The sequence below is a fragment of the Heliangelus exortis genome, chromosome 2, assembly GCF_036169615.1.
Source record: "Heliangelus exortis chromosome 2, bHelExo1.hap1, whole genome shotgun sequence".
In the NCBI taxonomy this organism is placed as follows: Eukaryota; Metazoa; Chordata; class Aves; order Apodiformes; family Trochilidae; genus Heliangelus; species Heliangelus exortis.
Genome location: NC_092423.1, coordinates 57651569 through 57679253, shown reverse-complemented (window position 1 = coordinate 57679253; position 27685 = coordinate 57651569). Strand labels below are relative to the sequence as shown.

The 27685-nt window shown below is 37.3% G+C and overlaps 1 protein-coding gene across 1 annotated transcript in view; it reads left to right on the top strand.

The window, feature by feature from the left end:
• Nucleotides 1-27685, top strand: part of CTDP1 (CTD phosphatase subunit 1) — an 87042-nt gene that overhangs the window by 34713 nt on the left and 24644 nt on the right. Inside the window, exons 9-11 of the mRNA XM_071736283.1 lie at nucleotides 3402-3543; nucleotides 6230-6460; nucleotides 11118-11283. Coding sequence (XP_071592384.1) covers nucleotides 3402-3543; nucleotides 6230-6460; nucleotides 11118-11283 — 539 coding nt within the window. The remainder of the gene's footprint in view (nucleotides 1-3401; nucleotides 3544-6229; nucleotides 6461-11117; nucleotides 11284-27685) is intronic.

Genomic DNA, 27685 nt, shown 5'->3' with positions numbered 1-27685 from the left:
GGGATAGAAATGAAATATGTCAGTTTAGGCCTTGTGTTTTTCTCTTTTATTCATGCTCACATACCTATTTAAAAAATACTTATTCCTTTATCTAGCTTGTTGAGGTACTGAGAGAGAAGACAAAGCTGCCAGCTGATAGTCTTGTTACCTTGTCCTATGACTTGGTGTGAGGTCTTTACTAGACATACCTATGTTGGGTCTAAAAGATTATAATTATTTCTGAAGAATATTTTCCAAGGCATGAGTTTAAATCCATTTGTTGGCTCGTTACAAGTGGTGTTTTCCATGTATCAGTACTGAGGCTGGTTCTCTTTCATTTGTCAGTGATCTGAACTAGGGGATTGAGTACACTCTCCATAAGTTTGCAGGTGATTCAAACTTGGGTTGGGAATTTCAATCTGCTGAGGGTAGGAAGGCTCTACAGAGGGATCTGGACAGGCTGGATCACAGGCTGAGGCCAATTGCCTGAGATTCAAGTGTCAGATCCTGCAGCTGGGTCATGGCAGTCCCTTGCAATGCTGCAGGAAAAGTACCTGTAAAGCTGCCTGGTGGAAAAGAACCTGGTGGTATGGGTCAGCACCCAGCTCAGTATGAGCCAGTAGTGTGCCCAGGTGACCAAGGCTGCCAACAGCATCCTGGCTTGTATTAGAAATAATGGCCAGAGTGTGGCCATCAGGATTAGGGAAGTGATTGTCCTCCCCCATGCTTGGGACTGGTGAGGCTGCACCTCAAGTACTGTTCAGTTCTGGACTCTTCACTACAAGAACATTAATCTGCTGGAGCATGTCCAAAAAAGAACAGAGGTGAGGAAGGGTCTAGCACACAAGTCTTGAAAGAATAGCTGAGGGGAACTGGGGTCATTCAGTCTGGAGAAAAGATTGTTCAAGGGAGACCTTATTGCTCTCTACAACTACCTGAAAGGAGGTGGGTGTTGGCCTCTTCTCCCAAATAACAAGTGATAGAACAAGATGAAAGACAAAATGGCCTAGGTGGTGCTAGGGAAGGTTTAGATTGGGTATTATGAAAAATTTCTTTAGTAAAAAAATGGTTAAGAATTGGAACAGGCTGCCCTGGTAAGTGGTCCAGTCACCATCCCTGAAGGTGTTTAAAAGACGTGTAGATGTGTTGCACGGGGACATGGTTTTATGATGGACTTAGTGTGCTAGATTAACAGTTGGACTTAGTAACCTTGAAGGCTTTTTCCAACAAAAAAACCCCCTGTGTCTTTGAAAACAATCAAATCACTCTGTATCCATCAGGTAACATACATGATGAATTTAGACACTTAAGCTGCTTCATGAGGAAAAGCTCGTGTGCCTTTTTAACTTTTTAAAAGGTTTTTAGACTAAAATTTGAAGTAAGGAAAGGTGATTAGAAGAGAATGATGAGAAAAAAGTAGTCCAGAAAATAATTTTTTCTAAGAGTTTTTTTTTCTCTGAGCCTAGCTGCATGATTCAGATATTCCTAATTGCATCAGAAGTACTATTGCTTGGATGGATTAAAATCCTTTCTGCTGTTTCTTCTTAAAAATCCAAAAGGGGACATTCCACTAAGGAAAGGGAAAGCATGAGGCAAGGCTATTACATACTTGCAGTACCGTTTCTCATACCCGGATGAATGTGGTGTTCCACCCAGTCTTGCTCATCATATGTGTGAAATTTTGATGTGTGAATATGGCAGCTAGAAATAGAAGTCAGCCCCTGAGTTACACAGTTTTATTACCCCATCCTATGTTCAGTATGCTGGAGTGTGCAATAGGTGCTTTGGAAGTGGGTAGGAAGTAGCCTTGGTGTTGCCCAGGTGGGAAATGTACTATAACTTTTGACCCTCAGAAGGTGCATTTGGTTACATAGTGGTCTCCTTGTTGCCAACTTCAAGTTTATGTTAATGACCTAAACATTTTGGAGCTGTTGTTTCAGAACCCTAACAGTTTCATACAAAATAGTGCCATTTTGGCATTTCATGTTTAAGGCTTCTGTTGCAGGCATGCACCTGGTATGAAACAATCAGATGTGCCAAATGTGTATCTGTGTGGAATGTAGGCAAGATGAAACACCAGAGAAATCTTCAATGCAAAAACATAAGTTTTAAAAATAGTTGGAGGAAGCCATTTTCTCACATAACTTCGCAGCTTTAACATGAGGTGATGGTGCAGTTTTACAGTTTTCTTCAGATTCCCTCAAGGAAGTCCAAAAGGAGCAGCACAGTTTCTCTCCAGTAGCCCAGCAATTCGGATTAACTGTACTGTATGCTTACTAGTGAAATCGTGCTTTTGTGTGTTGTATTCAATGAGCTCAAGAATTTTAATGTGCAGTACAGTATTGTGATTACTCTACAGCTCTCAAGTCCCAAACTGTAGAATTTCTTTATTTGGTACTGAAAAGAGAGGAAATGTTATGTGTACAGAATATTTTTGTAAATGTAAAATTAAAGGGAAAGATAGCACTGTTTCTGTACTCTGATGGGTCTGAGGGAACAAAAGTCAGGAAACAAACTTTCAGCACTTCTGTAAAGAACAGTGATATACCCTTTCTGTTTATTTAGTCTTTTGAATTTACAGAAATCTAGAAACTGAACTTTCTAACTTGTTAGGTCAGTCCTGGAGTGCATTTCAGCTGATCTGTCTATTCAAGTATATTCTCGTTCAGTTGTACACAAACCTTTAAATATTTTCCTGTTAACTGTTCTCATCTTCAAATGATGCAGAGATGTATCGGTTCTTCAAGACTTTCATCTTAGTTGGAATGTTGTTAAATGACAGTCATGTAAACAGAACTCCAGAGATTTATGTTGAAACCATCCAATTAGTTTACTGTTCTTGCTTCCTTGTCATCATTATTCTGAAATTCTGGCTTTGTTTTTTGCCTGCTACATTTAACTTCACACTTGCTCCCCGTTATGCACAAAACGATATATTTGCCTCTGCCCCATTTCTGGCAAATGGAATTTGAGTGGGTGGATGGCTTTTAAAAGATATCACACTGTGTGTACAGGAGATTGCGCATAAGAAAGTCAATAAGATAAATCAGTGTTAGGCTTTGAAGAGTCACTGCTGCTTAGGCATTGACAAATAGAAATGAAGGAGGTGAAATATAGAAGTATATTTTTTATTGTTGATTTAGTTAACATGGAGAGATTTTCTTTATGGATCATTTTAGTGGACTGCTTATAGGGTACCAAGGCTTCAGGAAATCATAAATATCATCATCCCGTTTGAGCTGAAGTTATCATATCTTCCTTAGAGTCTCGCTTCTATCAATTGCAATTTTTTTGTTGGGTTGGGGAGGGGTGTTTTTCTCTGTAAGATGGATCACAAAATGTTTTTCTTAAATCTCTGTGTACTTAAAATTATCTTCTGTGTTTCTGTGAACACTGTAATGTTACGTTTAACTTTGTAATAGGCACAGAGAAAGTACGACAAGCTCAGGACTGCAAAGACCTCCATGTTGTAAACCCTGACTGGCTGTGGAGCTGTCTGGAGCGCTGGGACAAGGTAGAGGAACAGCTCTTTCCCTTGAAGGATGACTACATCAAAACACACAGGTAAGTGGAAACTTGGGGGAGTAAGGATCATAAAAATAGGTTAGTCATACAATGACTAATTAATACAGCTATGGAATCATAGAATAATAGAATGGTTTGGGTTGGAAAGGCGCTTATGAAAAAGACCATCTAGTTCCAAACCTGTGGACAGGGACATGTACCACAAGATCAGGCCTTGCTCAAAGCCCTATCTAGTCTGTTCTTGAACACTTCCAGGGAGGGGGCATCCACAGCTTCCCTAGAACACCTGTGCCATTATCTCACCATCCTCACGGTGAAGAATTTCTTCCTAATGTCTAACCTAAATATATCCTCTTCCAGTTGAAAACCATTCTGCCTTGTCCTGCCACTTTATGCACTTGTAATAAGTCTGTCCCTATCTTTCCTGTAGGCCCCCTTCAGGTACTGGTAGGCTGCTATAAGGTCTCCCTGTGGCCTTCTCATGTCCTGATGAGATGAACAACCCCATCTCTCTTGGCCTGTCTCTACAAGAGAGGTGCTTCAGCCCTCTGTTTGTTTTTGTGACCCTTCTCTAGGCTCACTCCAACAGCTTCATGTCCTTGTGTTAGCAGCTCCTGAACTGGACACAGTACTCCAGGTGGGATTTCACGAGAGCAGGGTTTATCAGGAGATTCACCTCCCTTGATCTGCTGACCACATTTCTTTTGATGCAGCTGGGATACAGTTGGCAAGTGCCCATTGCTGGATCACGTTGACTTTCGCATGAACCAGTGCCCCCAAGTCCACTTCCTCAGGGCTGCCCTCAGTCAGTTTTCTGCCCATGTTGTAGCTGTGCCTGGGATTGCCCTGACTCACTTGCACATGGCCTTGCTGAACTTCATGCAGTTTGCACAGGACCACCTATCAAGCCTTCAAGGCCCCTCTAGATGGCCTCCTTTCCCTTCAGTGTGTCCATCACAGCACACAGCTTGGTGTCATCAGTAAAGTTACTGAGGGTGCACTCAATTCCACTGTCCATGTCTCTGACAAAGACATTAAACAGCACTGGTCCCAGTACTGACCCTTGAGAAGTGCCACTCATCACAGTTCATCATTTGGACATCAAGCTGTTGTATCTTTGAGTCAACTGTCCAGGCAATTCCTTAACCCCTGAGTTGTTCATCCATCAAGTCCATATCTTTCCACTTTAGACACCAGGATGTTGTGTGGTACAGTGTCAAAGGCTTGTCTTCAGTAGGCTAGAGATCTGCTTTCTGCTGCCTTTTGAGGGCAGAATGTGCATGTGTTAAGTACTGAGGCACTCCAGAGACTAAAAGTAGAAATGCCTGGAAGTGAAGTACCTTATCAAATGGGAGACTAGACCCAGGATATCTAAAACTTAGGAAAGAGATGTACCATACTTATGTCTTGACTAGAGTATTTTGGTTTTTAATAGTGCTACCAGATGTGGGTTTTTTAAACCAAACTTTGAAGCATTTGTATGGAATGTTTAACTTGTCTCAGAGGTCTTAAACTGCCAAATTCTCAGTAGATGAATGTTGTTTTTTCTAAATATCTTGATTTACTGTATATATCATAGTTTACTCTTCCATTTCACTGAAACATAGTTGTTTGTTGATAGTTGTTTGGATTTTTTTCCTAATTGTGTGTTCCAAGTACGGGATACCTTCACTTCATACTTTCCCCCACTCACAGACCACAAACTACAGTCAGTAAGACATTTATCTTAATGGAAATAATTCTACTTTACTAATCCAACATATGCAACTTGTTAGGAAAAGATTTTTCTCTTTAGTGAAGCTACTTGAAAGAGTGATTTTTGGTCTAAAGCACTTATGAACTAAGCAAGGGGTAAACTGAGAAAATATTTGCCTATAAAGTGAGCTTAGGAGTATCAAAAAAGAATAAATAAGCTTCAGATTTGTTGACCTTAAGTATTGGCATTACATGACTATTTCAGAAAAGTCCATGAAAGCATATGTAAAAACTCCAGTTTATCACACTTCTAGTATTTTTTATAATATTATATGGTTTTTTTTCTGTAGCATTGGTTTCATGGTGCATAACATGCTGGCTTATTTGAGTATTTAAAAAAGAATAATAATTATTGAATTTGCTTTCTTTTTTGTGGCACTTCATAGCGATTGGATAGTATGCTATCCTGCTGACTGATCTATGAGTGTTTTTCTGCTGGCACTTATAAAATGTGTTTTAAAATGCAGTGGGGTGATAATAGGTGGATTAGTGGTTTAGCAAACAAGTTTGGATGACTTGCAAATTAATACCATGTGTTTAAATTTTCTCTGAGTGAATTTGGAGAGCAGATACCAAGATACAATACAATGTCATGTTTTTCTCCTTGTTCCATAAATATAGATTATCGTGCTACTCTAGTTGTACTGTGGTTACTATCTCGAAATAATTTCAGTAACTTCATGTGTCAAGACAATTCTTGAGGCATATTTAATAGTTTTTTTAATAATGTAATCAATGTAAAAATGTTATCTCTGTCTTGGCATTTTTCTCTTGTAAAGTTAGTGAGGCTTTAGTGAGCATGAGGGTGAAGAAATGTTTCTTCAGATACATTTCAAACCATTCCTGGTTACGCTATGTCCCTCCCCTTATCACTTTCTCCCTTGGAACAAAGGAATGCTCATTTTTTACATTCTGGTTAGATAACTCATTTAAATTTCTATAGCAATTTTTTCTGAACTTTGTCCAACAGAGAGAATAGCCCTGCCATATTTCCTGATACACACAGCACATTTCAGACCACTCTGTTTCACCCAACACCTATCCATCCCAAGTCTCAACCTGGTCCTGAAGTTCGACTTTATGATCCTAACACTGGGAAGCTCATCAGGAAGGGTGCTCAACCCTCTGGCCAGTCGATGTACATCCAGCCTCCAGCTCCTCTCATCACCTTGCCAGTCCATGGTGAACATTCATCCTTCAGGTACCTAAAGCATAGCTAAGAGTGACTTCAATTAGACTTTCATATGGTATAGTAAATTTAACTCTTATTATTTTTGCATTTGATGGAATTGTCATGTTTGCTTTACTTCTCTTTCTAGAAAGCCAAAGAAATGAGAGAAAATGAATAGCCCACTGAAGTGAAATTCACATGCTAGATTTCCAGGTGCTTTTTGTGCCTTAACTAAATGCAACCAGAAACCTCAAAACAAATAAATGCAAAGTGTATTTTGTGCACTCTAAAGGTTAGAAGTGAGGCAACCTAATGTTTCTAAGAAAACTTAGAGTACTAGATTGTTTTGGTTTTTTTAGATAATATATCTGATAACATTTGGATTTTGTGTATAAAATTTTCCCTTTCACCTGATTGCTTCAGATGGGACGTTAGCTTTGTGTTTTGTTTTGAGGAGTATCACAAGTGGTGCAAGAGGGGTGTATAGCTAACAGTATTATTAAATAAGGCCATATGACTGAGTGCTAGTTAATAATCACTGAAGATTATTAATAAGTCACCGAAGAAAGACTCAAACAGCAGGAAGAGGCTGCCTGTTTTCTGAAGTACAAGGGCTAGCAGCTGGACTCCATCAAAATTTGTGGATTTGGTCAAGCTATGTTGCATAAAGTATCTAAAATTCATCCCTAAGTTTCTGCATAATCATATCTGCTTTCTGTAGTGGTAACAAGTTTAGCAAGCCTTGCTGACTCCAGTGGTAAAGAAGTGTCCAATTGGAGCTTTTATCTTTGAAAATGTGATCAGAATTCCTTTGTACAGTGTGATCCAGAGCATAGCAGTTTTTATGAAGCAATTCAGTTTTCCAAACAGCTATAAAAATAGAAAGTTGCAATTACAGTTTTCTACCTTTCTGCTCTCTCCCCTGCCACTTTTGCAGTATAATATTTGTAAACATTTTATACATTACTGTATCTTCTTATGCTTCCACTCTATCTTCCTGTTGATAAATTATTTCAACCTTTGGAGGTGTTTTCAGTTGCCATCTTTTTATAGGATTTTTATTATTTCAAGTTCCTTGTTTCTGTCAACACAGTTCTTTGAGTCTCGTGTTTGTGAAGGCATCTTGGTTTTAGCTCCTTTTTAACTGTGTCTTTAAAGTCTGTATTTTGCTTTATTATGACATGTTAAATGAACACAAAAAAAAAAACCTTTAAATAATCATTTAAATAATGTATCCAGAGAGAAGCCAAAAAGCTTTTTGTCTTTTTGTCAGTTATTGTGAAAAGGAATTTGTCTAGAAATAGAGCTGAGAAGGTTGAACATCTGTATAACTGTCATGACACTTCTAAGAAGCTTCAATATAATGGTTTAGGTTGATATTAATGCATCATTCTATGCTTTTAGAAGATCGGGTTTTGATGTTTATTCTACCTTTGTCAACAACTTAATGAGGAGTTATGTCCATACCTAAGCCTAATTTTTTTTAAATGTAGAGCTGCTTCTTCATTTGTCTATCTTACAATAAAGGAGAAAAATATACTTCAGCTGTCCTCTTAATTGAGTTTTGGGGGTGTAATGAGTGCACAAAATCTGCTTTCTACTCAACTTACTTTATTTAACTTAAGCATTTTTTTCACTGTCAGTGCTCAGGGTTGAGATGCTGTAACCTAAAAAGTGAATCCAATTGCACAGTCCTGCAACTTCTGCCCATAACTAAGCAGCTGTGAGAAAAAAGATTAGCATAAGATATCTATTGGGAAATAGTCAATTTTTTCATCATCATTTCCTGTTGATTTCGTTCCAGTTGTAAAATGAGTGAGGTGTGAACACTGATCCCTTTATTGTGGCATGTCTGTATGCCTCAGAGCAGTTCTGTCTTCAGTTAAGATGGTGAGGAATGTGATTATGAAGTCCATGAGGAAAGCAATACAGTGATCAAATACTTCTTTGACTACTTTTGATAGGTAGGAAGTGCAGTGCAAGCCTACCATGAAGGCTGTAAAGAATTAACAAAACGCTAAATAGGAATAGCTTTGCTGTGCTTTGACTGAGCAAGAGCTTGCTTAGAATTACTTGCTTTGTCTTAATGCATACAATAGCTTTTTTAAAGTCTCATCTCCATTTTAAATACTGATGTGACATTTGACTTCAGAGAAAATTACTTTAGTGCAGCAATTTCTTGTAGAGGACAATGTACTTTGTGCCTTGGTAGACTTTGTATGACCACTTCCTGCAGAGAGATGAGAGTATTTGTAACTAAACCGTTGAATTCAAGTAGAGTTAGAGTCTGTTAATACAACTGCTTCTGTTGTGGCTGCATGTAGTCAAAGCCGCCAGTGATCATCTTTGGTAGTTCCAAAAACTTCATCTGGTTCTGAATTTCATACAGTTGGCAGAGAAATTGCACTTCTGTGAGAGAAAACCCATGGAGATGATAGCTGCACGTGCCGTAGCAATGGTATTTGGTCTCTTACTGTAAGACTAGAGCTTGTGCTTGGAAGATGACCTCTTACAAAGCTAGTTGCTGAGAAAGGCTTCCAAGTTATCTTAAGTACCATGTCATAAGAACTATTTCAGTTCTCACTTTTTTTATTTGGGGTTGAGCATTTTTAGTTTCTTTCTCGGATAAAACTTGAAACATAATTTAAAACTGGATATCATTAATTTAAATAGCTACACAGTTTGCAGTGAAACTGTCACCAGTGAATTGCAGATAATTCAGTTCATTTGGACAATGTTTTTTGCAACAGGCATAGATCTTGGTGTTGCACTCAGCTTTTTGAGACTTAACATCTCTTTTTTGTCATGGCTGTTGCAGCCTGAGTGGAACGGTGGCAAAGAGTTTGCAACTATTGGAAGGGAGTGTAGTGCTGCTCAGTGGTGACTGATGGCTGGCAGGAGCTCTTCTCTATCTGAGAACTGGAAGAATTCCTTTTTAAAAATAACCTGTGTGTCAGAGCTTTGACACACCATATGTATCCCAACAATCTGCATTTTCATATGGAACCGGTAATCTCCAAAGTGAGTTAGAAGTTCTAGTCTGGTTTTCAATAATGTTAAGATGCACCAAATGTTTCATTTGAAAAGGTGTGTCAAGTAGCTACTGGTGATAGAAGCAATTCTTTAAGATGCTTATAAATTAATTTCACTTTTAAAATGTTTGTATTGTTATCGGTCTTGTTATAACAGCAAAAATATAAAGTACCAAAGTGAAATCCCTAATGGAATTTTAATAGTTCTGGCAATATCATGGTGATGCTGCTATTTTAGCTTTTGCCCTGATGCTGTATCAATTAAAGTGTTAAGATGCTTGTTACTTCTGCAAATATTGATCCCAGCCTGCATGCAATGAGTTCCAGCACCATGTACTTGTGCTTGTGCACATAAGACTGGCAAGCACCAACTAACCTGTGCTGGGCTTAATCCAGTGTTATTTTTTCAAGAAGAACTGACGAATCTCATCTGATCAGAAATAAATGTAAATTCCTTCATTTGTGTGTCTTTAAATTTTAATAAATGTAACAAGCAGCTGAAAATATGGAGCCTGAAAAATATTGATAAAATAAAAATATTTCTCACAAATCTTAAAGATGTCTTTGTTTTATATTGCTTTTTTGAATGCTAAGAATTCCCAGTCTTTCTGGAAAATAAAGCAGAATGCTGTACCTTTTTCTGCTTTTACATGTGGAAATCGTCTGAGAGCAGCAGTTTAATAACAAAATAAAACTGTGTGGTCTTGTAAAATAGGAAAACAACCCCACAACTGTTAAGCTGCAGTGAAAAATTCTAACAGAAAAACAGTTTGATTTGTTAATTTCCACAACATCCCAATTGCTTTTTTGGCTTCACAGGAAGTTCCACTCTACAAAAGTGCAGACCATGAGTGGATATAATTCTGATTATGGCTGAGTAGTATTGAGCTAATGGGGCTCTTTTGTGGCAGATAGTGTCAATCTGGTAGCACAGCAGAGGCTTGGCTCTCTTCCCTCACCATCTGCAATTCAAAAAATCTCCTGCATCTCCTGCAGCTATCCAGGGTATCTGAGAGGAGAGGTGTGTATATTAGGAAATATGAACCCTCCGAATTAGCTCAATTGGCAACTTTGTGTGGCTTTCAGATTTCAGATGTTCTAGGATTGAAGTACTGACGTAGAAAATAAAATCTTAATATTCAGATGGCCTTCTTAGAGAGGTGTTAGGTTCATGAGAGAAGAAATCTTGTATAATCTTACCTGTAACTTGGTTTACATGATTTAATAATGGTTTTTTTGAGTGAGGCTGCTGATCTAAAGTTGTTTCTTGAAAAAACAGGCTTGATGAGAAGCAGCCATCCTGTGGTCTAACTCTTGTCAGCAGAGACCATGCTATACCTTTCCTTAATCACTGTCACCCTCAGCTACTGAAACTCTTGGCTTTGAGAAAGGTTTATTTTTTTTCTTACGTGAACGAGGGAATGGCAGGAGAGAGAGTAGCTTGTCAAAAGGTAGGGTAAAGAACTTTTAAACCATCAGACTGAAAATGAAAACAGTCTTTGGTAGACATATTTTTTTCTTCTGTTGATGAGCACTGTGCCCTGTTAAAGCAAAGTCATAGATATTCAGCAGTCACATTCTTTATAGGATTGTATTTCTAGACGAGCTGTAAATTAAGTATATCTTTCTTACATGGGACCCCTGAAATTTTTCAGAGTTGTTCAGCCCCATCAGGAGATGTTTGAAGAAGATGACCTACCATCAGCAAGTGAAAATGAAGAGCAGCCTGGTCCATCTAAGCGGAAACGCCAGCCAAGTATGTCTGAGACAATGCCTCTCTACACCCTATGTAAAGAGGATTTAGAGAGTATGGATAAAGAGGTGAGTTTAACTAATTCTGACAGATTTCTAACATCATGATTGATGGTTATGCCTAACAGTTTAACTTCTGTTAAATTATGCATGTATGCGAACCAGCCTTGTATGCTCCTACTGAAAATTAAAAGAGACAGCAGACTTGTGTTACCGTTCAGTCTAAAAGGCAGTTATGTTCTGCAAAGCAAACTTTGCAAAAAAATCAGTGGAAGGATAGGAGAAGAGGTCTGTGGATGTAAAAGTCATAGGCTTTAGAGAAGGTGAGACAACTAAAAGGAATCATGGGACCTCATTATCTGCAGGTATGTACTTGCAGTGCTGTTAAATAGTAATCATAGTTCTGTAGGTGATGGGAGCTTTCTGTCACAGAGTGAACTGTACTTACTGAATTCAAAACCTGTTGCTAGAGAAGTACTGGAGGAACTTTGGGCTTGTGTTCAGTTAATCTCAACCTCTGTGATGATCTACTCTGAATCTCAGATGAGTGCAAGCTTTTAACTTTACCCACTAACTCTTGGAGTGGGTTAGCTTTACCCACTAACTCCTGGAGATTGTTTGATCTCTTTTGCTCTTGGTTTCAAAGCATTTTGCCCATTTGATCTCAGACTTCAACAAGAAATAGTAATTTTTTTGTCATGGTGCCAGTCCCTAAATCCATCTGTCTCTTCCTTATGTGTTGTCAGTGGTAGGTAAACCAAATTGTTATTTTTATGTGGTGTTTTGTGTACTAACATTTAGCTAATGGTGTGGATTTTGGAAAACATGAATGAAGTGCTGTTGCAATGTGCACTGAACCAAAAGAAAGTATTCATGCTTTCCAGAATTACTGTATTTAAAGGTAGTATTTGGACCTTGGTAAAAATTTTAATCTTCTGGTAGTGTTCATTTTGTGATTGGTTGTTCACTATGCTGCTACACTTAGACCAAAGAAACTGGTCTACAAAACCTACACATACAAGGATCTTAAATGACAATTATTTTTTTTTTAATTATGCTTTTACTTAAGCTGCATATAATGTTTGGAAATTAGACTAAATGAACAAATATGAAGCCCAAATTCCAATGGATTTTTTTTCATTGTTGACTTAGCTTTGTTTTCAAGAGTATGATTTGATGTTAACAGTTGCCACCAAAAGATTTCCCTTCCACCAGTCTCTGTTCCCACCCTATCTTTATTAAATTTACATTTTTCTGATCCTCAGGCAGCCAAACCAGTAGCAGTTGTTCTTGTTTGTTGTGTGTGGGTATGTTTTGTGTTTGTTTGTTGGGGAAGTAGATTGGGAATTTCCAGTATTTTAGCTCCTCAGCATGGTTTGATCAGGAGTCAGACATTAGCATTGATATGAAGAAGAGCACAGAGAACATATATTGAGGAGTGAACCAGACAAGGTAGTGCCCAGCAGGTTGTCATCCCTTGGGAGATGACTGTGATTGAGACAGCCTAGAGAAACTAAGCTTTGTCGACTGTCCTTGGTACTGCTAGCATCACCTTGGTAAAGATTATGTATTTATGTACAAAACATATGATGTAAATAATAAACCAGGATTTTATGGCATTCTGTTTATGACCAGGGAGGATGTGTGGTAATGTAGTCCATAAAAAAAAAGTAGTGGATTATACATTGGAGATACTGCACTCAGGAGCATTACTAAATAAAGTGAAAGTAAGCTTGATAAGCATTTCCTCGTGGTGCTGAGGTCACTCTGGTGGCACTGATTAGTTTAACTTATACACGAGAGTGTTTGCTTGCCTCTCATTCTTTATCAGAAAATGTCAAAGGATAAGAACTTTTCTGCAATTATGTTAGTAAGAGGTGCGAGACTTATACTTTCTGCCAAAAAAATGCTTTTGCTTTATTTTTGTACATTCTAGTGGCTATGCCAGTCACAAGATCTACAGCTGCTTGTAGACTACCTTGGCCAAGTGAGGAAGTCTGTTTTGGTTCCAGCAGTTGATATCTTTCTCCATAACTAAATGTGCTAGTGCTGAGACTGTTTGGGTTGGGAGTATGCGGTCCAAGAAGAGTGAAAGCAAGGTACAGTGTGATTTTGCTAGAGTGTAAGTCAGCTTCAGTCTCAACTACTATGATCTTTCCCCTGAGCCACTGTTGATAATCCTGAGACCATATGGCAAGCCAGTTCAGGGAGCTGATATAGTCAGAAAACATCCCTTTCCAGGTTAATCTGCACTGTTACCAGCTTACTGAAATAACTCTCAGTTATTACTCTACATGAGTGCTAGTGCCAGGAGCAAGTAGAAGCTAGAAGGAGTAAGGAATGAGCAGTGAAGGCAGAACTGCAGCCCTCTAGCTTTAAAATTGCATCCTCAGTATTTCTGCTGAATTCCCTGGCAGGGAATTCACTAGGATTTTCACTAGATGAAAAGGAATCCTTTATCTTTCGGCTTTGTGATTTTTGGGGTGGGTTTTTTTGTGTTTTTTTGTTTTGTTTTGTTTTGTTTTCCCCAATGAAATGAATGGGGAAATAGAAGAATTATATATACTGTTTCTGTGGACACAGCAAGCAATAAATAATTCTCTTGCACTTCACATTAGAAGAAAATCTTGTTTTTTCTTTTCAAAAACCTCTGAAAAGAACACACAGCCCCAAGCAATACAGAATTTGTATGTAGTTTATATGTGGGAGAGTTTTATTTGAAGCAAATAAAGAGAACTGAGTTATGTTTTATTCCCAAATTAAATCCGTTTCCATTCTTAACCTATTTAAATATCTACTTTTCCTAGTAAAAAAGAAGTATATTTTCCAGGGAAAAACTCCCATGGATAGGCATCTCTTAGGTTAAAATTAGATCATGTATATATTTTTATAATTTTTCAATTTTTTTTTAGCTGTAGTTGTGCTATGGTTATCAAGTAAGTCAAAAGAAATTAATAGAATACTAGATATTGGGTTGCAGTTTAAGGTCACCTAGTCCTTTGTGACTTTTGCAGTGCCAAAATATGGGAGACCAGATCCAATGGTAGCTTCCTGTGACATGAGGGATTATTTGAACTGCAGGAAAGTGTAAGGACAAGAGTGTTCAACACAGTAGGGTTGCTATTCAAAGGGCAATTGTCAAATCAGAGTAACTGCATAAGGAATGGATCCCTACTGTGGAAATACACAGCCTGCTAATGCTGCTGTCTCACAGCTGAAATAATGTTTCCCCTGTTTCTTTTCTGTGTTAACTAGATCCATATGCTTTGCAACTGGTTGCTGCTGTTTGTCTCTGCTATGGAATGGTAAAGAGAAACAGAATTAAATGCTGCCAGTTAAATTAGCTTGTTTATAGTAGTTTTCAAAGGCATGGATAAATTTTTGCTTCTAAGTAACTGTCTATGTGATACCTAATTTAAGAGATTAATCCATAAAAATCCTTTTTATATTGGGTTTTATCTAGTATACCATTATCCTCATGGTACATTGGTGGTTTCAGCAGAGGGCAGGGGTTGAAAATGATCTTTAAAAAAGATAAGGTTTGCAAATAATTAAATGCAGTCTATAATAATTTACCTAGGTATCTCTTGTCCATGATACTTTCTTTAGAATAACATCTTTTCTAAATACCAGTAATCTCACTTGGCAGATAAGGAATCTGTTTTTCCTTTTGTCGCAGTCAACAGAGTCAAATCCAGGTGGCGCCTGGTCACCAGTGGTGTTCCCCAGGGCTCAGTTTTGGGGCTGGTCCTATTCAATATCTTCATTAATGATCAAGGTGAGGGGATTGAGGGCTTCCTAATTAAATTTGCAGATTACAGCAAGATGGGTGAGACTGTTGATCTGCTTGAGGGTAGGAAGCCACTGCAAAGGGATCTGGAGCAGCTGGGCCGGTGGGCCAAGTACATTAAAATCACGTTAAACAAGGCCAAGTGCCAGGGCCTGCACTTTGCTTACAACAACTCCATGCAGTGTTACAGACTTGGGGAAGAGTAGCTGGAAAGATGCCAAGCAGAAAAGGACCTGGGGGTACTGGTTGACAGCTGACTGAGCATGAGCCAGCAGTGTGCCCTGGTGGCCAACAGAATCAGAAATAGGGTGGCCACTAAGAGAAGGGAAGTGATTGTCCCCCTGTACTCGGCATTGGTGAGGCTGCACCTCAAGTAGTGTATTCAGTTCAGGGCCTTTCACTACAGGAAAGACATTTAGTTGCTGGAATAAGTTCAGAGAAAGGCACCCAAGCTAGTTAGGAATCTGGAGAACAAGCCCTGTGTGGAGAGGCTGAGGGAATTGGGAATGTTTAGTTTGGAGAAGAGGAGGCTGAGAGGAGACCTTATGGCTCTCTACAACTACCAGAGAGGAGGTTGTAGGGAGGTGAGTGCTGGCCTCTTCTCTCACATGAATACTGACAGGACTACAGGAAATGGCCTGTAGTTGCAGCAGGGAAGGTTTAGACTAGAAATTACAGAGAACATATTCTTTACTGAGTAGTTGAGCATTTGAAATGGGCTGCCAAGGGAGGTGGCAGAATCACCATCCTTGGAAGTATTTAAAAACTGTGTAAATGAGGCACTTTTGGGGGGGACTGTTGAAAGTTGGACATCTTGAGCTCAGAGGTCTATTCCAACTGTGGTGATCCTGTGACTTGAGTTGGAAAGTAACAGATGCAAGAGCCTGTCCCAAAAAGACAGGTTGTCTGCAGGTTTTCACACCCTGCATTGGAGCAGGAGTCCCTTTACCCACCTGCTTATCATAGAGGTACAGGACCATTCATTGTGTGCTTCTGGTGTGGTTGCGTGTCATCATTGTTCTTTCACTGTGATAGGCAAGATGCTGACCTACCAGATACTATAAATTTGTGCAAATCAACTGTTGTTTACTGACAGAAGCCAGAAAGTAGAATCCAGGCTTCAAATTACTCCTTTTTTTTTTCCAAAAAAGCAAGCAAGTTGCATAAAGGAAGGTTTACAAGCCATGTCAAGACATACATGTATCTTTCCATTTATAACTGATTATTTCAGTATAGGGTGAAGTGCAGTTCTCCTTCCCATAGTTCATGGATCATCTTGTGAGCATATTTCTTCAGAATTCATTGAGAAACATTGCTGTGAACCTCTAGGGTATTGATTCCTTTCTGCACTTGAACAATTACTAATACATTTAAAGAAGGCTAGCAAAAATGATGTAACCAATATTTGATAAATTTTGTCTTGCCAATTTAGAAATTGTGGATTTTTTTCACTTAAGCTCTTGTTAATTCCTCTTCTGAATTTGTATTCCTAAATTGTATTTGGAGAGAGCCTTACACAACTGGGTTAGTATCTTGTACACTTACCTAGCCAGGTTGATCTAATCTTAAGACTGTTGTGGCCTACATGCTATAAATAAGCTTTGTTTTTACATACTGATTGTTTCCTAGTGGACCTTGACTTTTCTGTAAAATTTATTCTTTGTGGTTATTTGTTAGCTTTTTCTTTTTCTCAAAATATTTAACTCAGTTAGTTTTATATAATCTTGAAGATTTTCTCTTTTGTATCAAATGTCCCTTTTGTTATTAGGTTGACATTCTTGTGCATAATAAACCACTTGTCCATGAGTTAAGTAAGCAAGGTCAAGGCTTTCAGTTCCTCTCTGCCTTTTGACTGTAAATTATTCTCTTGTCTGTTCCTTTAAGAGCTGTGACTGACAGTACAGTTCCTTTATTTTTGAGGTTCTTTCTAATTCCCCATCCTTGAAAACACATAGAAAGATTCAAAGATGCAGCCTTATAACATGCCAGAGGCAAAAGAAAAAGAAATTACCTAAGACCTTTTTTTTGGTTTTTTCTTCTGTGAATTATGAGGCTGTGCAGAACTCAGGATCCTGTTCTTTCTTGCTCGCACATGGGCTGCTGCTGCATTCATGGTAGACTGGAAGTAACAGTAGAAGACAGACATACATAGGTACTTGTATTTGTCACCATCAACACTTGCAGTACTAGCCTTAGGCAAATACCCACTATGCACTTCACAAATGGGAAGTTCAAAAAGGAACTTCCAGTAAGGCAGTAAAACTTCAATAAGATTTAAGTTCAGTAGAGCAGAAAGATTTTTTTAGTTATGTTTTGCCCTGTCTTATCATCCAGGAACGTCTGGGATTACTGATGTCCTGAGGCAGCTGCGCACACATAGTCTGCTAGTTGTTTGATCCATATATTTTTATATTTATTACTATGTTTTTGTCAGGGTGTTTGAGAGCAGCATCTGTATCCTGTCAAGTGTCACAATTTCTGCCATCTTAGGTAAAATATTTTGCTGGTTCAAATTCCTCTCAGTGCTGGACTTGGGAGAGAGGAAGCAAGAGAGTGAATCTGATACCAGTCAGACCTCCAGCTTTCCCATCTCTCACTTCAGTTAGTGGAGCTGCTAAGATTCCTACCATCTGGCTGAATATGTTCTTAGCAGCTGCAAAGTGACTACATTGCAAAGGTATGTTCTGTACATCAGTGCATTTAAGCATACAGACTTTTCTTGAGTGGGAATTGCTTAGTGAACTACTTTTGCATCAAAATTATTCCACTGATTTGGTGCATGTTCTGCACACGCTTTTCCTTTTAACCAAGTTGGAATTTATGTGCCATATATAAAGGCTGAAATTACCACATCCTGCTCTTCCATAAAGCTGTTTTGTCACTGTATTTTGCTCTCATCTAAGCAGATTTACCCCTTAATTTCTGTTTTGTTTTTTTAATTAGTAGCCATACCATACAGTGAATTGAGAGGCAATGTTTTTGTCCTTCAGTTTAGCAGCAGCTATTATCTCAGTAAGTGGTTAGTGTCTTAGTTTTAAAATACTAATTTAATGCAGAGGATATGGTCTTTGATGCAAAATAGTAACTGCCTGGGGCTCACTGCATTGCTTATCAACAGTTCTTCAAATTTCCACAGCTACATTTCTCATACAAAAGTTCTTGTGTGGCACCTTAACATGTAGTTAAGGTCATAAATGCTAAATTTGGTGAACATTTTCTTCTTATAAATTGTAACCTTTTTTGAAGGTACATGAGTGAGCCTTTTTGTACCCTTTCTGTTGCCAGTGCTTGTCATACAGGCACCTCAAAAGTCAAGAGGTCTTGCTTTATAGTAAGTAGACCACTTCCATTCAAATTGAACTTTTTAAAAAAACATTTTTAGGGGGTTAACTATTGGTGAAAATATACATATGGAGAAAAATCAAAAGTAAATGCACTACTCTTCATCAAAAAATTTACATGACAATAAAAACCCGTAGGAAAACTATTTTCCAAAACATCTTGTGGCATAAGCAGACCTGACAACATTGACATTGGAGGGCCTAGCTCTGCTCTGAGCTTTGGTGATTCCTGGTACTGTTTCATCTGTGGCCCTCCTGTCACCTTCCTTCACATGGCACCTCCTGCATCCATCCCAGTGCCCCCTGTGCTCTTCCTGCCTTCTCCTATACACAGAAGCAGGTAGCACAGAAGCTGGTGAAACTCTGGCCCCATCAGATTTTTTTTTTCAGTATGGAGTGCTTATTACCAAATTATTTAACCCAGCATTACTAAATGTGTTGCCTGACTTCTTTCACACTGAGTTTAGTTTTGGGGCTAGAAAGTGAGGCTGTGGTCCTAAAAATGAGGGTGCTGGTTTATCTTAATGAAGTATGTGCTGTGGTTGACACCAGGGAGTTTCTTTGTTTTGCAATGAACATACCCTAAAGCTGTTGTAGCACAAGGAAAGTATTTTTAATGCTTTTGCACCTTTCAGGTTTTGATATTCACCCCTCTATAATATGGCTAAGGAACATAGAAGTAATTGAACATTAAAATGAACATTAAAATATTATAATAATATAATAATAATAATAATATATTATATTATAATTTAACATATTAACATATTAAATTATAATTTAACATTATAATTATAATGTTAAAGCAATTATATCACCCATATCTCATGTGATTTCTCAGTAGAGAAAACTGAGGAAAGTTGTCCAGTACTATTTTTAGTACTTTGGCAGTGAGACTCAGCAGTGTAGAAAGAAGAAATCAGTACAGTGGGATGGAGGGAAGACAGACAGGCACCGAAAGGAAGTTAGATATCATTAAGGAGTCACATGGACAAGACAAGGGGCAATGGGCACAAGTTGCTCCTGGCGAGATTCTGATTGAACAGAAGAGAGAAATTTTTCTCTGTGAGGACAGTCAGACATTGGAATGGTCTCCTGGAGAAAGTGGTGTATTCTCCCACTTAGGAAAGTTCTAAATCTCAGCTCGACAGGATGCTGAAACAGATCGTATAAACTCTAGTATTAGAAGGGTTGTATCAGATCCTTGAGGTCCCTTCCAACCTGTGATTCTGTGATTCTAATTTGTTCTGCCTTTCTTTGATATGCTGTGAAGAGTTCATATTCTACTGAAAATTGAAACACTTGTAAAAAGTAGCATTGCATTTCTATATATTTTTAAGTACAGAAGATATCAACACAATAAAAATAAATATGAGTTAGTCATGTTTGTTATAGGGAAATCATTGTGACCAGAAACATTGACACTGACTGTTGCTCATCTAACTAAAAGAACATTAACAACTAAATGCAGTATAAAGAAGGGCTTGTGAAATCAGAATTAATTATCAACATATGAAACATTCTTTCTTTTTTTTTTTTGTCTGATATTTATCTGCAGACCATTAGTTTATGCATTAGTTGCTTTGAGCTGCTTACCTACTATTTTTCATTCTTCTAAGAAGGCATCATGCTCTAACCCTACCCTAGCATATTTTTTAAGTGTTTGTAAGGAGTTTTTTTTCAGCGTAATGCTACATTTTACAAAGAGACAACTGATCACCAAAAATAACAAAAAGATGTTTATCTAATTTGATATTACCTCAATGAGGTTTGGGTGGCTTCTTTTTTCTACAGAGGTTGCTTAGAAAACATTATTTAGACATAATTTCTGATGTACTTGGGCATCATATTTTCATTTAAGGCTATTTTTATCAATTGATATGCCATGGGAGAATATGGAAAACATTGGAAAATACCTGTATATGTAAGGATTAGTTTGATGACACTCATGGTAAGTTGTTTAAAAGGTGATATTACTATAACCTTGTGCAAAATTAACCTGATATGTCAAATTATTGGCTCGTCAGGGGCTGTTAGGAAAAAAGATAAGAAAATGTGTGATGTAGACCTGCTTTTATTATGTCCAGATATTTTGACAAGTTCTTTAATCATGAGAAAACTACAAAGGATTGTGCTTCAATAGGTATTATTATTAGGTATTACTATTCTTGTAAGTTTTTAAGAAAAGCAGCATCTTTTTACACGTTGCTATAATTCTGCTAAACAGAAAGTAAAAATTATTATGCAAATAAAATCAAATCCAAGATCTGTGTTTGTTTCTGCAGATACGAACAACTTTGGCTTTCAAAGTGTGCCTGGTTATATGGCAAATGCATTATTCTAAGTTACTCCATGTAAAATGGGGAGTAGGTCTATAAAGCTTATACATCTAGAATGTATGTACAAGGTATTACAGTGAAGATTTGTTATTCCATAAGGAAGAAGGCTTTCCCATACGTTGTTTGGTTTTTGTACCAACGCCAATAATGGGTTATGAATCTGCAGCCTCCCTGCTTGGCTGTAGGAAAGAGAAGGTGTGAACCTTTCTCAGCTCTTTGCTTCCTCACTGAAAGTGGAGCAAATTTTTTTTTAGAGTTCAATAACCTAATTTGAAAATAAGCGTATACCTCCATATTCTAAATCAAATGCAGCTAGGCTGTCAACACTAATTGGCTACAGTTTAGAATTAATTGTGCCATGTTAAACAATTTGCAAGCTGATCCCCATCATGGCTCTTAGCAGCTGCATATAAGGCCTGATTAAGCCTCATCACAAATCTAGTGTGTTTTCTCATTTAATTTCAAGCTGTTATTCTCTGTGAGTGATACTTGGAAATTCTGCTCAAGTCCTGATGCAAGTCTGAACTGTTAATTCAAAACATTTTTTTGTATTATGAAGATGCTCCAATATTTATATTTCAACATAAAAACAAATATGGGTATGCAGTATTGTGTAGTATAAGTTACATATTATTGAGAATTTCTACAAACACTTGAATAGCACTAGTCTGCTGTAATTATTTACAGATTTGTGTTTGGAATACTGGAGTAATAAAAATGCAAGTCCATTTTGGTGACATAAAGGCCAGGTTATTTGTGCCTTTAATCAGCTGTTATTAATCATTTGCCATAAGGCGCCACATTCTTTAATTGAACTTAGACATCATTGGAATTGCCCACTTCTAAGACGTCTTCAAGATAAAGTATCTTTGCTTTGGTAGTCATATTCTTTTCAGGCATGAGCTTCTCAGAGCACTGAATATAGCCACTCGGCTCTGTCTCTGTGATAGTCCTGCAGCTGTGAGTGGTTTTAGCACCTCTGTCAGTGTCACCAGTATTTCCATTCCCTGTACCACTATTTAGATTCTGAAAAGCTGCAGAAATAGAGCCCTCTACTGATGTAAAAAAATTCCCTACTGCAGTGTAGTCACAAAATTAATAATTACCTGTGTGGTCATGCTGATCTAACTTTTTCATGTCCACAGCTGTGGTGTTAATTTTAAATTTTGAAAGAATGTCATTGGTCCTCTATTTTATCAGTTTTGTATATGAGCTTGCACTTTCTCTTTGCCAGAGGTCACAACCAGCTGTAGACAGTACTCTGTCATTCCTCATAGCAAATACGATGATAGCTCTTCTTCCAAGATGAACATAAGCAGCTGCCTATCTCAGATATTTTAGGGCTTCAACATCAAACTTGCTTCATCACAGAGGTATTGAGGACTGGATATAGCTGGCATGCCATGACACAGAGATCATATCAGAACCTGCATAGTATTCATCACCTTAATATTGAGCTGCATTTACAAACTGACTGCTGTTCAGCTGCTGGGCTTTCAGTTTTTTCGATTTTTTTTTTTTTTTCTTTTTATTTACCCTTGACTTACTCTGTGCCTAATCCTGGCTATTGAGTGTTCTGGCCATGCAGCACACTTGCACATACACATTGCTTATATTTGAGTGCAGTCTTCTTGCAGTCCCATTGAGTTCAGCAGAAGCTGATCTGTCTTCAGTATCATCTCTTAAGTTTCTGGTAAAGCCAATTCAGATATTGTTCTCCCCAGTGCTTGTTATTTCAGTTACCTTTGTTAGTTTGATCACATTTATCTCTTGGCTTTTGTGATAATGTGACCAAGTTAATTGGGCTTACTGAAGGGGGAAGTTCATTGACAGCCACGCAATGCTTCATGAAGCCAGGTAAATGTCTGGCAATGCTAATGCTAAACTTAGGTTAAAGCTACTCAGTATTGACAGATCCAAGCTGGCTCTGCTGCTAGCTAGCTTGGATGAGGACAGGCTTACTAGCTTGTTCATATTATGTGTGAATAATTCTATAATGACCACAGCATATCTGTATTTATACAGCAATGTTTTTGAGCTAGTAAGTCCCACTGTACTCCAGCTGCTCTACACAGCTGCAGTTGAAGTCCCTTTGCAGCTGTGATACCTGCCAAAAACTGGCACTTGCAAATAAATGGAAGCAGATTTTTGCCTGTCTTTTCAGTTTCACTTAGGCGTCCATGACTTCTAAACAGCTTTATATGATGCTGAACAAGAAGTTCATAAGTTTGACCTTTGAAATGAAAAAACACTATTCTTTCCCCTCTGAAATATGTAACACTGTGCTAGTCTGGTAATAAGGACTCATTACGCAAAATTTTGAAACAGTTGAAATGCCAAAAAAATGTTTTTTACCTGTGTATTTGGATACATGAAACTCCTTTGTACTTATATAGATCTTCTTTTCAGGGTGAGGACAATTTGGGTTCTTTTATCTATTGGAGTAACATCCATAGTTGTGATGTTATTCTACAAAGACAGTATTTTCTGGTTATGATGCCATTCAACAACAGACTGTATTTTTGGTTGCAGCATTTCAGAAGTTTGGTGCTTGTCTCTTAGCTGAAGCACATTAAAGCCCTAAATGTAATCCATATATATGTAATCCAGTTTAAAATTATTGGAAATTAGTTCAAATCCCACTTTTAAGAGATTTCCTGTTTTAGTGGAATAACCAAATGGGTTAAGCCCTAAATGATGCTCAGACATTTTCAAGGATAATGTGCTAAGTGTACTTGCAGCATCACTATAGCATTTACTCATGCCTTTGGGGATGACTTGAAAGATTATATGTAGATAAGTGTCCTGGTACTGTTCTTCAGAACAGATGAGATTTTCTGTTTAGAAGTACAAGCTGTAAAATCCTGTATCACTTTTCATATTAAAAAATAATTTTAAAAAAATCTTCCATTTCAGCAGATTTTGCCAGACAAAATAGTGAGTATATAGAGAAAACTGTTCTTTTTTTTAAAAAACAATTGGACAGTCAATAAGCTGGATTGATGAAGTCTCGCCCACACATGTTCATAGCTGCCTGCAGATGTCAAGGAACATGATATTGACTGGGCCAGCATGGGAGTGAATTTTATCTATAGATTACACTTCTTCCTAGTCTTTGTTGTCTAGGAATCCCATTTATTCTCACTTTGGGGAGTGGATATGCTGTCCTCTACAAAATGCTTATGAAGGCAAACACTAACAGATGTGTTCGGTGTCTGTGGACTTTTTTCATCTTTTTTTTTTCTTTTCTTAAGTGGAACTTTGCAGGATCAGATGCTGTCAAGAGGGCACTGTGAATGTGTTTTGATTATTAAAAAATTGTTGTAAAATAAAGCTTGTGTCTAAAGAAAGTTTGCTCCGAGGGAATCATTGGAAGTAAAGCAATTAGACTAAATATTTTTATCCTAGTTGACTTGTACCCAAATTTCTAATCTTTTATGTAAGTAACAAAACAAACAAAAAAACAGATAAGCTCAGAAATTGTACAGTCCCTTGATACTGATGTAATTATGCTGTGCTGCCCTCAGCACTTTATTAGTATCTTGCTGTAGATTTCTCCCCTTGGCAGTAGAATGTGTCAGAAAAGATCACTCAGAACCTAGGCACTGTACCCTCTCAAATTGCCATATGTCATTTCTGATAGTATGCTAAGACATCATACTTCGTGTGTCAGAGGTGTTTTTGATAGTGTTTAAAAAATCTTTTGCAAGCATTGTTTCATTAGCAAATTCGATCAATTTATGTTACTAAAATAATATCCTGCTCATTAGACTGTGCATGTCTTTTCCTAAATATCTAGGAATAAGAAGAAAATTATGATTCCTTCTGGCAAAACTGCTTCATGTAATAGAGACCCTGACAGTTTTTAGGAGAGACTTCCAAAACTGTAAACCAAAGCTGCTTCATGACAGAATCATTCTGATTGGAAAAGACCTCTAATTTCATACAGTCCAGCCATTAACCATTTTTGCTGCATATCAGCAAAATACACTTTCTTTGAAGTAGAAAGGATAGCTTTAAGAAGTATGATGACACTGTACTATTATAAAAACAAGATGACCAGTAATACATAAATAACATGTGAGCCTTTGTAGCAATCTGGTAAAAAGGTGGGAGCTATATTGATACATGTTTGCAGCAGGCTGAAAACTCCAGAATGTTCACCTGTTGCTTTGGTTTTGTTTAACAGGCATAGATAATTCTAGTCTTTACCAGATCTTGTTGTTGCCTAGAAAAAGTTTACACTGATGTTAGTCTTTGTTCATTTGGCATACTTAAGGGTTACTTTCTATTTATTAAAGACCATTGTAGGTCTCTTTGTGTAAGAATTTTTGCCTTGCTCCTTTCCTTTTGTCCTATGAGTTTAAGTACATTATGATTCTATTTGTACAGCATGACCAGAGTCCCTAGGTTCTCCAGGCTCTATATATCCAGTTAATGCTTATCTCTGTAAAAAGAGTGTAATGGGATGTGAGTACAACAGAATGTTATTTGTAGATTCACTCACCAGCTCATTCCTCTAAGAAGGTGAAATCAGGACACTTAGTAAAGTGTATCTCTATAATTTGAGCGTTCAGCTTGGGTTTCTGCTCCTTTCCAGGATGTTTTGGTTTTAAGATTTGCTAATATGGAAGAACTTAAAAAATTGCCCAGCATCCAAAGTTTTACTGTCCATAAGAGAATCTGCTGATACCACCACCAGTAAGCCACAATAGTAATGAATGGTTTGGTTCGTCAGCTTATGAAAATCTATATTGGCATATGATAATATTTTTAACATAACTTCTCCAAATCATCAATCTGCTTCCCGTTCCAGACTTCTACTATTCAGGTTGTGGCTACACATTTTATATTTCAAGTCTGTTCCAGTGGTTTGCTCCTCCTGTCATGTACTGTTACATCATGGGTGTTTTTGCAGACATAAAATGAAGGAGGAGAACTGATGCAGCTAAGCAATAAATCAGCTTAAAAAGGTAGTCAAAGGTAATTAAGCTATTACTAAAATGTTGCTTATCAAGCGATGAGTTGGTTCAACACAATCTTACATATGTGTTTAGGAGACACGGGTTTTATGCCGAAATGTAATTGGTTTTTTTCTGTACTTACTGTCAATACCAGTTCAATTCTACCCATTGCTGAAAATGAACAGTCATTTTTGTGGCAGTGGAAACCCACCTTAAGAACTCTTCATAAATAATTTTTTTCTCTTATTTTTCACTTATGCAATCAGTTGGATCAAAATACAAATGGTCTTTTGGGACAGACTGAGGGCACAAAAAATGTGTGTATCACATGCAAAACTGGAGGACAAAATGAACAGCTGCTCATGCTATTTTTTGTTGAATTTTCTGTAATTCCAGTGAAGAAGTGATTCAGAGCATTCTGCTACTTTTAGAAAAGATCATTTAGTATTTACACATGTTGTCCTATTTCTGTCTACGGTAGTTCCTTAGTTCTGTTAAAATCCGAATTTTTAAATAGCTGGTAGTTTAAAAACAAGAATTAAAGTTTATTCACAGCTCTTTTTTTTAAAATATGAAGTTTGCACTACTGCATATATAATTGCTTCTTTGAAAAAATGTAAAGCACCATGGTAGGTCTCTGTCACATGCATATTGCTGTCCGAAAACATTGCCTATAAATTTTATCTTTCTAAAAAATTGAGGTTGCTTGTGACAGTTTCTTGGTGTTTTATCAGAGTGATGATTCATTTTTAATGTGTAAACTCAGCTTCTGGAGTAAGAACATTTTCCTGCTGACCTGGTTTGTTAACACTACAGAACGTTTTAGCTTTCATTTTAACAAAACTTTAGGTACTTTACAGCTCATAAGCAGAGAATATGAGACAGAAAAACTCCTTGCCCTGGTCTCTGTACTTAGTCTACATGCAGTTCATCTATTATGAGAACTAAAATAATTTCGTCAGCTAAAGACTTTTCGTGGCTTTTATGGTATTTAAAAGAGTTGTCAGAATTTTATTCTCTTGCTGGATAAACCCATTTGCTTCTTCAAGGGATGAATAATTTTTCTTTTTCAACATTAATCGTTTTTGCTGTGTTAGAAACGTCAGACTGTAAGTATTTTAAAGATAGCTGGTATGGTAGTGTTTCAGCAGTAACCATCCCCTCACTGTCTTTATTAGCACAATTTGATATGAGCTGGCAGTTTCTTTTAAAGCATTATCTGTTTCATTTCATTCATTAATCATAGAAAATCTAATGTTATAAGCAGAATTTGTAGATGGTACATCAGTATCTGGTTGGTCTGAACTAGATGCAAATTTTCCTCTGTTCTTTAAGCTTTTATATTTATTTCAAGTTAATGATGTCTCCAGATTGATAGTTGCTGCTTAATCTGCTATTTTTACATATTAATTCAAGAGCGTGAATCTCACTGCCTTAATGAAACCAGTATTTTGTTCCCATTTTTTTGAGAATTCTGGAAGATTAAGATTGTAATGTTTGTATTTTTCAATACAGTTTACTATTTATTAAATAGGCATCAACCCTTTTTTTTTTTTTTTCTATCCTTCTAGTTAAAGTGGTTTGGAAGGACCATCCCAAAAATTTAATTGTTTTTATATGTAATGATTTGAAAAATTCCCCTGTTTCTATGGGGTTTATGTGCATTTAAAATACCTTTCTACAGAAATGGGGCACATACGTATACAACTACAGTGGTAAAGGTAATATCAACTGGCATTCCGGGATTCCAAAGAATAATGTCATCTTTGTGAAGAATGGGGAAAAAAAGGCATAGCAATATCTAGACTTCTGTTCTGTCAAAATTTTCATGTAACTTTCATTACATTTTTGAGACTGGGAAAGTTAAATTTGTGAGAGACATCTGTAACCCTGAACATCTATCAACCTAACTTTGTCCTTTTGAAACCTTAATATGTATTTTATGGTGAGAATGTAGTTGAAAATATAGGGCCTCCTGCAAATGCATTGCTTTTGGAATGAAAATGTAATTTTAAATGTAAGACTTTCTGTAAAGGT